Genomic DNA, 13,527 nt, shown 5'->3' on the forward strand with positions numbered 1-13,527 from the left:
GCTATTAAGAACTAATTGGTTTATTAACAAAAGGTTTAACAATCACTAGAAAAACCCTTGTTTTTCTCATCTGTTACAATAGCAGCAAAGTCTGCAGAAACCTGAAGCGTAACTACTCCTTCATTGTAACCGTTGCCACAATAAGAGAGAAAATAAAATCACAGCAACGTCAAGTCGAGGCAGTAGGTTGCTTCCCAGTTTCAGTTATTATTGCTGATAAGCAGGACATTTCTGCATAATATCCTGTTAGTGATCAGCTTGGTTGGATTCAAAATGACAATGAGCTTTATGAATGTCTTATCATTACTAAATTAGTACTTCTGTTTAGTCACCAGTGTTCATGGAATCTTCATTCCTTTGCATACATATATGTTGAACTAAAGTAACTGACTTACTGCAGGACTATGGGGAAAAGCAGAGGGGAATGGGATTAATTGGATAGCTCTTTCAAAGAGCTGGTACAGGCACGATGGATCGAGTGGCCTCCTGTGTTGTAAGATTCTACGATTCTGTTATTTTCAGTGTTTATGATATTTTTTATATTCATTCATGGGACATAGGCGTCGCTGGCAAGGCCAGCGTTTATTGCCCATCCTTAGTTGCCCTTGAGAAGGTGGTGGTGAGCCGCCTTCTTGAACCGCTGTATTCCGTGTGGTGAAGGTACTCCCACAGGGCTGTTAGGGAGGGAGTTCCAGCATTTTCATCCAGCGATGATGAAAGAACGGCATGAAGACACTGGCTTTGTTCTGGTGCAGGTCATAATGCAACGCAACACAAATCTATTTGTAGGTTACACGGTTATTATCTTGTTTGGTAGAATTAAACAGTGCAGATCTCAAGAACTACAACAGTGAGAACAGCATCAACAGCAATGCCAGTCTTCCCAGTGTCCAAAGCTGCAGAAAACACGTAGAGCGGCAAGTCGCGAGCTGGGCTGTGTCCTTTGAACGACTCCTGCAAGATCCAGTTGGCATCAGATACTTCTCCGTAAGTAAACCCTTTTAGCTGCTATACAACTCTCGAAAAGAAAATATGGCCCTTCGAGGGCCAGCGATGTAGCAAATGGTTGAAGTTTCCCTGTGTACATCACATTATTGACGTGGCCATATCATTGTCTTCTGAAGTGTATTGCAGAGTATTCACGAGACAATTAACTACATTTTTGAATTAAGGAGAGATGGTGGGAAGAATAGATGGAATTGATGTATGAAAAAGTGATTAGCTTTCCTGTTCTAAAAATGTTTATGTTGTAAGGCATGCATGGTAAACGATTTCATAGGGATGGGACAGGGTAGATAAACAGTGGTTGAGGTGACATAAATATAAAATTAAATGTACAAGATTTAGGACAGAGAGTAGGAACAGCATTTTTATATAAAGATTTGTGGGGCTTTAGAATGAGATCGGACAAATAGATTAGGACTATGGCTTATGTGGAGCATAAACACAAACTGGTTGGGCCGACCATCATGTTTCTGTGATGTAATTTTTTACGCAAGTCTCTCAAGGTAGCCCATTGAGACTGCAGAGGCAGATTGTGTTGGAATATTCAAGAAGGAACTGGATAGTTTTGTGGTGAAAGAAGTGATTTGGGGATACAATATAGAGTATAGTGTGTTTTTTTACCTTTGGGTCCAGCCTTACGGAAGTACCCGTTATTCGATCTTTGGTGGAATGGCTGATGGAAAAAAATTGTCCATGGACATCAGGGAACTCCCTGCTCTTCTTTGAATAGTGCCATGGGAATTTTAATGTCTATCCAAACACCGGAAAAGGGAAATGGGGCTTCAGTTTAACATCTCTTCTGGAGGTCAGTACGTGTGACATGGCAGCATTCATTCAGTCATGAATGTCCGTCTAGATTCCGTGCTTAAATTCAGAGTGGGACTTTTTGGCTCAGATGCACAAGTGCTACTGACTTGGCCAAGCGGATACATTAAACAAATATAAAGTTTTTTTATCTAAGTATGCTTTTCCTAGAATTGAGCATTACAGTAGGCAAGATAAATAGAATTGCTTCTGTATTGGATCATTTAATATAATAGCTTATTATTAAGGGAGTCTCCTTATTTTATTTTGTTAGGAGTTTCTGAAGAAAGAATTCAGTGAAGAAAACATCCTGTTCTGGCAGAACTGTGAGTACTTCAGCCAAATCCCTCAGCATGACAAGAAACAGGTGAGAAATATGTTAAAAGGTTAACTTTTTTTTTAATGACAGTTTTCTTCCCTCTGCACTCCCCATCCTAAAGGTCTTGACTCTTTGTAGTGGGCCCTACGGTACTTCTCCCAAGTGAGTCTCACTCGGTTTTGTGACCATGGGTGAAAATACTGCCAAGTCATAACTCAGCATCTGTACACATGTACTTCCACAGGAATCGCTGAGTAGGTTAGGCACTGAGTAACTATCCCCTCTCTACTCCAGTCATTTGTTAATAACTTTTAAATCTAGAATAGGTACAAGTTGGTTTTTAAAACCTGAAACCAGTCAAATGGTGATTTTGGGAAACACTCAGCAGATCAGGCAGCATCTGTGGAAAGGTGAATATATCGTATTGCATTATTCACATACATAATTTTATCTTCTTGCATTTCAAAATGATCTGCTAAGTGTTTTCAACATTTTCTTTTTTGGTTACCAACATCTTTTTGCTCTTTTCAACCAATGAACTCTTAAGTTATGTTAATTTAAAAGTGCTTATTACCTACGTATCGATAACTGATCAAATGTAAACTAGTTTGAAATGGCAGTTCAGGAGGAGGACTAGAAAAAAATGATACTATGTGTGGCCTCTTAGTGAAGAGAAATTGCTGTGTTACACCAAACATGTAAAGAAGCTGCACTAATACCTGATCACAACAACAACTTGCATTTATAAAGCATCTTTAATGCAGAAAAACATCTTCCGGTCTAATTTGGCAACACAACCAAAGAAGGAGATAATAGGAGTGCTGACCTAAAGGTTGGTCAGAGGTGGGTATTAAGAAGGAAATGGAGTTGAGACAGAGGAGTTTAGGAGGAATTTCAGAGTGTAAGGCCTAGACAGCTGAAGGTACCGCCACCTATGGTTGGGCAAAAGGAGGGAGGAATGCACAAGAGGTTGGAGTCAGAAACGGAGAGTTCAGGGGTAGAGTTGTAGAGCTGGATATGGTTACAAGATGGGGAGTGGTGAAGCTATGAAAGTGTTTAAACACAAGGATGAGAATTTGAAGTTTGGGATGTGGGTGGAGCATGAGCCAATGTAGGGTTGTTAGAACAGTAGGACTTGGTACAGGATAGGATACAGGCAGCAGAGTCGTGGATTGGGCTGATGTTTACAGAGTACGGAAGTTCCACATATATGCTGACTACCCCCAGCTCTACCTCACTACCACCTCTCTCAATCCCTCCACTATCTCTGATTTGTCCCACTGCTTACCAGATTTGATGAACATAAATTTCCTCCAACTAAATTTGGGTAGACCAAAGCCATAAACTCCGTTCTCAACCACCAATTCCATCCCTCTCCCTGGCCACTGTCTGAGGCTGAACCAGACCATTTGCAACCTTAGTATTGTATTTCACCCTCAGATGAGCTTCTGACCACATATCCGCTCCATCACCAAGACCGCCTACTTTCACCTCCATAACATCGCCCGGCTCCAACCCTGCCTCAGCTCATCTGCTGCTGAAACCCTCATCCATGCCTTTGTTACCTCTAGAATTGAGTATTCCAACGCTTTCCTGACCGGCCTCCTACCAACTACCCTTCGTAACTTGAGGTTATCCAAAACTCTAGTGCTCATATCCTCACCCGCACCAAGTCCCACTCACCCATCACCCCTGTGCTCGCTGACCTACATTGGCTCCCGGTCCTACCTACCACCCTTCGTAACTTGAGGTTATCCAAAACTCTACTGCCCGTATCCTCACGCGCACCAAGTCCCACTCACCCATCACCCCTGTGCTCGCTGACCTACATTGGCTCCCGGTCCGGCTACACCTCGACTTACAAATTCTCATCCTTGTTTTCAATCCCTCCATGGCCTCCCCCTCCCTATCTCTATAATCTTCTCCAGCCCTACAATCCTCCAAGATCTGTGCGCTGCTCCGATTCTGGCTCCGCGCATACCTGATATTAATCGCTCCACCATTGGTAGCTGTGCCTTCAGCTGCCTGGACCCCAAGCTCTGGTTTGTCCTCCCTAAACCTCTGCCTCTCATCACTCTCTCCTCCTTGAAGGAATTCATTAAAACCTACCTCTTTGACCAAGTGCAGTGTGTTTGGAGTAATGTTGAGAATGTCCTTACATTAATGACTTGGACTTGGGGGTACAGGGCACAATTTCAAAAGTCGCAGATAACATACGTACAAAGAAATAGGAACAGGAGCAGGCCATATGGCCCCTCGAGCCTGCTCCGCCATTCAATATCATGGCTGATCTAATCATGGACTCCGCTCCACTTCCCTGCCCGCTTCCCATAACCCCTTATTCCCTTAAAGGTTAAGAAACTGTCTATCTCTGTCTTAAATTTATTCAATATCCCAGCTTCCACAGTTTTCTGAGGCACGAATTCCACAGATTTACAACCCTCTGAGAGAAGAAATTCCTCCTCATATCTCTTTTAAATGGGTGGCCCTTTATTTTAAGGTCATGCCCTCTAGTTCTAGTCTCCCCCATAAGTGGAAACATCCTCTCCGCATCCACTTGTCAAGCCCCCTCTTAATCTTATACGTTTTGATAAGATCACCTCTCATTCTTCTGAATTCCAATGAATAGAGGCCCAACCTACTCAACCTTTCCTCATAAGTCAACCCGCTCATCCCCGAAATCAACCTAGTGAACCTTCTCTGAACTGCCTCCAAAGCAAGTTTATTCTTTCGTAAATATGGAAACCAAAACTGCATGCGGTATTCCAGGTGTGGCCTCACCAATACCTTGTATAGCTGCAGCAAGACTTCCCTGCTTTTATACTCCATCCCCTTTGCAATAAAGGCCAAGATTCCATTGGCCTTTCTGATCACTTGCTGTATCTGCATACCATCCTTTTGTGTTTCATGCATAAGTACCTCCAGGTCCCGCTGTACTGCGTCACTTTGCAATCTTTCTCCATTTAAATAATAACTTGCTCTTTGATTTTTTATGCCAAAGTGCATGACCTCACACTTTCCAACATTATACTCCATTTGCCAAATTTTTGCCCACTCACTTAGCTTGTCTATGTCTTTTTGCAGATTTTGTGTGTTCTCCTCACACATTGCTTTTCCTCCAATCTTTATATCGTCAGCAAACTTGGCTACGTTACACTCAGTCCCTTCTTCTAAGTCATTAATGTAGATTGTAAATAGTTGGGGTCCCAGCACTGATCCCTGCGGCACCCCACTAGTTACTTGATTGCCAATGAACCATTTATCCTGACTCTCTGTTCTCTGTTAGTTAGCCAATCCTCTATCCATGCTAATATATTACCCCCAATTCCGTGACCTTTTATCTTGTGCAGTAACCTTTTATGCGGCACTTTGTCAAATGCCTTCTGGAAGTCCAAATGCACCACATCCACTGGTTCCCCTTTATCCAACCTGTTCATTACATCCTCAAAGAACTCCAGCAAATAATGCTATATAAAACACTGGTTCGGCCTCAGCAGGAGAGCTGTGACCAATTCTGGGCACCACACTTTAGGAAGGATGTGAAGACTTTGGAAAAGGTACAGAAGAGATTTACTAGAATGGTTCCAGGGATGAGGGATTACAGTTACGTTGATAGACTGAAAAAGCTGGGGTTGTTCGCCTTAGAGCAAAGAAGGCTGAGGAGATTTGATAGAGGTGATTAAAATCATGAGTTTAGATCAAGTAAATAAATACAAACTGTTTCCAATGCCTGAAGGGTCGACAAACAGTGGGCACAGATTTAAGGCACAGATTAAAGAACCAGAGGTGACATGAGAAAAAACGTTTTTACGTAATGAGTGGTTAGGATTTGGAATGCACTGCCTGATAGGGTGGTGGATACAGATTCAATAGTTGCCTTCAAAAGGGAATTGGATAAATAATTGAAGGAGAAAAACATTACAGGGATATGGGGAAAGAGCGGGGGAGAGGAACTAACTGGATCACTCTTCGAAAGAGCCGGCAGACTCGATGGGCCAAATTCTGTGCTGTACTATTCTAGGATTCTATGATTTATTCTAAACATGCATTGCACAAAAAATATGTTTGAACACTCAATGATTCAGTTTATTGGCAAACTATTGCTATGCACCAAAATGCATTAGGCTGAGAATACACAATAAGCTTCTAATCTCAGCCTGCCTCATTTGGGGAGACATTGAGTGGCTAACAAGTGCACTTGTACTCAGTGAGTCAACCAAAGCTGTTCTTCCACACCCTGCAGCAGGGGCTGGAGGGGAGATCAGTTTAAAAAGGTGAGCTATCACCATCATAGTCCATAATTTAATCAAAGTTTGAGGCTGGATCTGTTTTACTTTTATTAAAAGGATTTTTTGTTGTAATTGGAAGCATGTTAAGCTTGTTATTGCCTTGCTCCATTACAAAATGAGTCCACTAATGTACATAATTGATTAAATTTTATTGCCATATTGTGCATCAGCCTGAATATAGTTGCTGTTTGTCAGGGATAAAGAAGTTACAATTTTTCTCACTTTGTTTCTGCATTTAATTTTTTTTTTTGTCAAATATCCATGAGTTAACCCAATATGGTGAAATGAATTTTATTGTTCTTTGACTGTGATTCCACTGTTATTTGCAGCTTTTGTATAGAGCTCGGGAGATCTACAACAATTTTTTATCCAACAAGGCAGTGACACCTGTCAACATCGACAGCCAAGCACAGTTAGCTGACGATATCATTAACGCACCGCACCCAGATATGTTTAAAGAGCAGCAACTGCAGGTATAGTAATACAAGCAGAGCATTCATTTAGTTATTTCACTGATACACACTTTCCACCCTATTAGCTAGCTCTCAATTGTGATGAAGTATTTAGTAGCAGTAATGCATTGTCATTTAAGCCTAATTACAGAAATATTTTAATCTACAAAGGGATTTTCAGTCAACATAGTCAGTGATATCACATACTGATCCCAATATATTTATTGTTTTTACTTGTTACTCAGTAGCATATTATTTTTCTACATTTATCTCATCTAGAGTAGCATTCACAATGCATGTAACATTATCCCTTTTGATCTGCATATAGTTTTTTTTAAACTATAGTATTCCTTTCCTTCAAAGTAGATTTTTAATCTGATGAAGTTTGACAGCTACACTCGGTTTCTGAAATCAACATTGTACCAAGAATGCATGTTGGCAGAAGTGGAGGGCCGCTCCTTACCTGATCCCTGTCAGGTACCATGCAGTCCTGCCTCAAGGCACAGCGCCAGCTCAGACCGGTCCAACCTTTCTATCCCAAACAAGGTATGTACTTAATCCTTCAATTTTCTTTTAACTTCAACTTCTACATGCCTCAAGTGCCCTGGGATAGGATAAGGGGTGGCGTAAGGAAACAGCAAGGGTTCTCAACTCATAATCATTATCCAGTGCTCCATGTAGAAAGAGAGCACATACATTAGTGTAAATGAGGACAGTATTGGGCTCAGGTAGCCTGTCAGTACTCACTACCTAGACTCACATATGACAAATTGGCACTTGGGTGAGGTACTATGGGATGTCCATTGAAGTGCAGCCCAGCATGTTACCCAGTGCCTCCAGAAGAGAAAATTAGAAAATCGGGGAGGGAGAGGACGAAGAATAAAGGAAAAAGACATGGCCTCCATCGATGAGCAAGTTATATACTTGTTCTACAAGCAAACAAGACACTTGTTAAATCCAATTAATATTGTCAGTTCAATATAAGTAGCAAGAGGTTGGGAACATGTTACAGCACAGTTGTAAAAGTACTTTTCATATTCCACTAAAATCACATTCGTTATCACTGTAATTATATAGTGGTAGAGACTTATAAAATCCTGGGCAACTGTAAACTTGTTTTACTTTAGTGCAAGCTATTTAAATAGAATGTTGTTGTACACGATATTATGCCATCTGTGAGTATGAACTTCTTTATGGAGAAGGTAGTATTTCATATTCTACTTATTGGTACTCGTATAAGTAAACAAACATTTTAGTCTACCTAATTTAATAACAGCTGAATAAGACTGTCACATGGCACATTTCGTGTTGCTGAAAAGTGGCTTCAGCAAAGGAATGAAAATAGAAATGCTGAAAATTTACAGTGGATCTGTCAGCATCTGCAAAGATAAATGGAGCACTATCTTTTTTCTCTTCCTTCTGCATCCTCCGGGCCTTGCCCCGACGCCTCCCACCCAAAACTGGAAGTGTGGCCATCTTGTTCTTCAATTGTCCACGTTGTCCAACCAAGCTGCTGAGCCTCCCGCCGAGCCCTCCCAATTGGGCGAGGAGAGTGGGGCGGTGGGAAGAAAGCGGAGAGGCGGGGAGAGTGTGGGGCCGCGGGGGAGAGAGAAGCGGCGGAGGGTGGGGGGGGGGAGGTGCAAGAGAGACACACGGGGGAAGAGAGAGACATGGGGAGGTGGGGGGGAAGAGAGACACACAGGGGTGGTGGGGGGGCGGGGGACAGAGACCCAAGGAGTGGGGAAGAGAGACACACAGTGGGGGCAATGAGATAGACACACAGGGGGAAGGGAAGAGAGACACGCAAGGGGGGGGGTGGGGAGATAGGGAACTCGGGAAGATGGATCACATTTCTCGGAAAGCTCAGTGAGTCGTCAGGGTCATAGAAATTATGTGCAGGAACAGGCCGTTCGGCCCTTCGAGCCTGCACCACCATTCGATAAGATCATGGCTGATTATTCAACCTCAGTACCCCTTTACTGTTTTCTCTCCAAACCCCTTGATCCCTTTGGCCGTAACGGCCATATTAACTCTCTTTTGAATGTATCTAACGGAACTGGCCTCAACAACTTTCTGCAGTAGAGAATTCCACAAGTTAACCACTCTCTGAGTGAAGAAGTTTCTCCTCATCTCGGTCCTAAATGGCTTACCCCTTATTCTTAGACTGTGACTCCTGGTTCTGGAACTCCCCAGCAACAGGAACATTCTTCCTTCCTCTAACCTGTCCAATCCCGTCAGAATTTTATATGTTTCTGTGAGATCCCCTTTCATTCTTCTAAACTGCAGTGGATATAAGCCCAGTTGATCCAGTCTCTCCTCAAATTTCAGTCCTGCCATCCCGGCAATCAATCTGGTGAACCTTCGCTGCACTCCCTCAATAGCAAGAACGTCCTTCCTCAGATTAGGAGACCAAAACTGAACACAATATTCTAGGTGTGGCCTCACCAGGGCTCTGTACAACTACAGTAAGACCTCCCTGCTCCTATACTCAAATCCTGTAGCTATGAAGGCCAACATGCTATTTGCCTTCTTCAGCGCCTGCTGTACCTTTATGCCACTCTTCAATGACTGATGTACCATGACACCCAGGTCTCGTTGCACCTCCCCTTTTCCTAATCTGTCACCATTCAGATAAGATTCTGTCTTCCTGTTTTTGCCACCAAAGTGGATAACCTCACATTTATCCACATTGTATGGCATCGGCCATGCATTTGCCCACTCACCTAACCTGTCCAAGTCACCTTGCAGCTCACACCGCCACCCAGCTTAGTGTCATCTGCAAACTTGGAGATATTACATTCAATTCCTTCATCTAAATCATGAATGTATAGTGTAAATAGCTGGGGTCCCAGCACTGACCCCTGCAGCACCCCACTGGTCACTGCCTGCCATTCTGAAAAGGACCAGTTTATTCCGACTCGCTGCTTCCTGTCTGCCAACCAGTTTTCTATCCACATCAATACATCACCCCCAATAACATGTGCTTTAATTTTGCACACTAATCTCTTGTGTGGGACCTTGTCAAAAGCCTTTTGAAAGTCCAAATACACCACATCCACTGGTTCTCCCTTGTCCACTCTACTAGTTACAACCTCAAAAAATTCGAGAAGATTTGTCAAGCATGATTTCCCTTTCATAAATCCATGCTGACTTGGACCAATCCTGTCACTGCTTTCCAAATGCGCTGCTATTTCATCTTTAATAATTGATTCCAGCATTTTCCCCATCATTGATGTCAGGCTAACCGGTCTATAATTCCCTGTTTTCTCTCTCCCTCCTTTTTAAAAAAAGTGGTATATTAACTACCCTCCAGTCTAAACACAGCGGTGTGAGCTGTGAGCAGGATGCTAAGAGGTGACTTGAACAGGTTAGGTGAATGCAATGTAATGTGGATAAATGTGAGGTTATCCACTTTGGTGGCAAAAACACGAAGGCAGAATATTATCTGAATGGCGGCAGATTAGGAAAAGAAGAGGTGCAATGAGACCTGGGTGTCATGGTTCATCAGTCATTGAAAGTTGGCATGCAGGTACAGCAGGCGGTGAAGAAGGCAAATGGCATGTTGGCCTTAATAGCGAGCGGATTTGAGTATAGGAGCAGGGAGGTCTTACTGCAATTGTACAGGGCCTTGGAGAGGCCTCACCTTGAATATTGTGTTCAGTTTGGTCTCCTAATCTGAGGAAGGACGTTCTTGCTATTGAGAGTGCAGCGAAGGTTCACCAGACTGATTCCAGGGATGGCTGGATTGACATATGAGGAGAGACTGGATCAAATGGGCCTTTATACACTGGAGTTTAGAAGGATGAGAGGGGATCTCATATAAACATATAAGATTCTGACGGGACTGGACAGGTTAGATGCGGGAAGAATGTTCCCGATGTTGGGGAAGTCCAGAACCAGGGGACACAGTTTTAGGATAAGGGGTAGGCCATTTAGGACTGAGATGAGGAGAAACCTCTTCACTCAGAAAGCTGTAAACCTGTGGAATTCCCTGCCGCAGAGAGTTGTTGATGGCAGTTCATTGGATGTAGTCAAGAGGGAGTTAGATATGGCCCTTACGGCTAAAGGGATCAAGGGGTATGGAGAGAAAGCGGGAAAGGGGTACTGAGGTGAAGGATCTCCATGATCTTATTGAATGGTGGTGCAGGCTCGAAGGTCCGAATGGCCTACTCCTGCATCTATTTTCTATGTTTCTATGTCCATAGGAACTGATCCAGAGTCAATAGAATGTTGGAAAATGATGACCAATGCATCCACTATTTCTAGGGCCACTTCCTTAAGTACTCTGGGATGCAGCCTATCAGGCCCTGTGGATTTATCGGCCTTCAATCCTATCAATTTCCCGAACATAATTTCCTGACTAATAAGGATTTCCTTCAGTTCCTCCTTTTCGCTAGACCCTCGAACCACTAGTATTTCCGGAAGGTTATTTGTGTCTTACTTAGTGAAGACAGATCCAAAGTATTTGTTCAATTGGTCTGCCATTTCTTTGTTCCCCATTATAAATTCACTTGGTCTTCACTAATCTTTTTCTCTTCACATATCTATCGAGGCTTTTGCAGTCAGTTTTTATGTTCCCTGCAAGCTTCCTCTCATACTCTATTTTCCCTCTCCTAATTAGACCCTTTGTCCTCCTCGACTGAATTCTAAATTTCTCCCAGTCCTCAGGTTTGCTGCTTTTTCTGGCCAATTTATATGCCTCTTCCTTGGATTTAACGCTATCTCTAATTTCCCTTGTTGGCCACGGTTGAGCTCCCTTCCCCGTTTTATTTTTACTCCAGACAGGGATGTACAATTGTTGAAGTTCATCCATGTGATCTATAAATGTCTGCCGTTGCCTATCCACTATCAACCCTTTAAGTATAATTTGCCAGTCTATCCTAGCCAATTCACGTCTCATACCATCGAAGTTACCTGTTAGATCTCTTAATTTCCAATGAAATACGAACTCCAATTGTAGTTTTAATGTCACTTTATTTTGGCAGACAGCAGTAACAAGCTCTTGACTTTAAGCCAGGTCTTTGTCTTCTTAGACCACATGGTCAAAATGGCTGTACTTATACCTGGATCAATTTACAGAAAAGAACTCGCCTTCTTTGACCTTATTGGCTCAATTAATAGTCTTTTAACCTTTTAATTGGCTCGCTACCCAAAGTCCTGAAATGTCAAGTTGATTGATGACTTCATGCAACATGCTCCCACTCATGTAGCATCTCTGACTTGTTGTCTGTGAATTTTCACAGCCTATTTAAATGCAGCCTGTTTGAATTCTCTATCAATCCCCCCTTTGATTCTTTCACAAACTGAATCATAAAACATCAGGTATCACTGGTTAAACATTCTACAAAATAATTTCATTCATGTTAATAGAGTTTCCTTCTAAAATTTGTTGATATGTTTCGCCACATGTCCGGACTAGTAGCTTCCACACAAATTTACACCAACCCGAGTTCCATCGTGGCCACAATGGAAGTCTGGTTTTAGTAGGTTAATAAACTTATTCCAATTTAATCCAAATCAATATCTTAATTCAACCAGTAAACAACCTTCCCTTAAGCATAACATACCCCTGTGCCATGTACAGATGGTCTTCTTGGACCTGAAGGTGTCTCACCTGCGGGACAGCAGCAACAGCCGCCTAGTTGCAACAACATTTAATCAACATAAACAAACAATATAAAAGTAAAATAATTACAACAAATAGAATTAAACCTTCCATCAATGAAGTTCCTATTGAACCTAGCCATTCAGTGGCTCCACTCCACAAAGTGAATGATGGGGGTTGCTTAAGTTTTTCTACCTCCTTTTGGATATGCTCCGCTAAGTGGGTAATTTCTTCGGAGCTATCTGGGATATATGTGCAACACTCAGTTCCGAGTAGGGCGCAAGTACCTCCCTTTTCAGCCAGGATATAATCAAGGGCCAGTCTATTCTGTAGGGCTACTGTGCGGATTGCTACCATTTATAGAAACATAGGGCCCAAGTTTCCACATGATTTGCGCCTGATTTTTAGGAGCAACTGGTGGAGAACGGACTCTTAGAAATCGCAATTCTCCACATTTTTTTTCTGCAGTTCTTGTCAGGTAGAACAGTTCCACTTTGGAACAGAATTTTTTCTTCAAAAGGGGGCGTGTCCGGCCACTGACGCCTGATTTGAAAGTTTCCACAGTGAAAACGTACTCCAAACTAACTTAGAATGGAGCAAGTGAAGATTTTTGTAGAACTGAAAAAACCTGTTCTACACATTAAAAAATCAGGCGCAGGTTACAAATTAGGCGTCCAGAACGAAGTGGGGGGGGGGGAAAGGAAAGTCATTAAATTCTACAATCAATCCTTATTTATACTTTGACAAATATTATACAAATAAATCCAACCTGAATAAAAATTTATAAGCAAAGAAAAGATTAAATAAACCATCTTCCTACCTGTGTGAAAGTGCTTCAGCCAGGGAGAATTCTGCAGCAAGCCTCACAAAACGAGGCAGCCGTTCCAGACGGCGGGCGGGAGGGAGGGAGGGAACCGACTGACCGAACGTGGGGGGGGGCGGAGAACCGACTGAACGCGCAGGAGAGGGGGGGTGGGGGGGGGGAGGAAGCTGTTCCAGACGGCGGGCGGGCGGGAGGAGGGAGGGAGGGAGGAAACCGACCGACCGAACGCA

At 42.8% G+C, this 13,527-nt stretch overlaps 1 protein-coding gene across 8 annotated transcripts in view; it reads left to right on the top strand.

Annotated features, from left to right (window-relative positions):
• Positions 1-13,527, top strand: part of rgs12b (regulator of G protein signaling 12b) — a 413,483-nt gene that overhangs the window by 230,674 nt on the left and 169,282 nt on the right. For all 8 annotated transcript variants that reach the window (XR_011592975.1, XM_070877883.1, XM_070877890.1 and 5 more), the window contains 4 exons: positions 818-987; positions 2,084-2,176; positions 6,747-6,890; positions 7,236-7,415. Coding sequence is in view for 7 of the 8 variants with exons in the window: in XM_070877883.1 (XP_070733984.1) it covers positions 818-987; positions 2,084-2,176; positions 6,747-6,890; positions 7,236-7,415 (587 nt within the window). In the remaining variant the exon portion in view is untranslated. The remainder of the gene's footprint in view (positions 1-817; positions 988-2,083; positions 2,177-6,746; positions 6,891-7,235; positions 7,416-13,527) is intronic.

Source organism: Pristiophorus japonicus, chromosome 1, assembly GCF_044704955.1.
Source record: "Pristiophorus japonicus isolate sPriJap1 chromosome 1, sPriJap1.hap1, whole genome shotgun sequence".
Taxonomy (NCBI): domain Eukaryota; kingdom Metazoa; phylum Chordata; class Chondrichthyes; family Pristiophoridae; genus Pristiophorus; species Pristiophorus japonicus.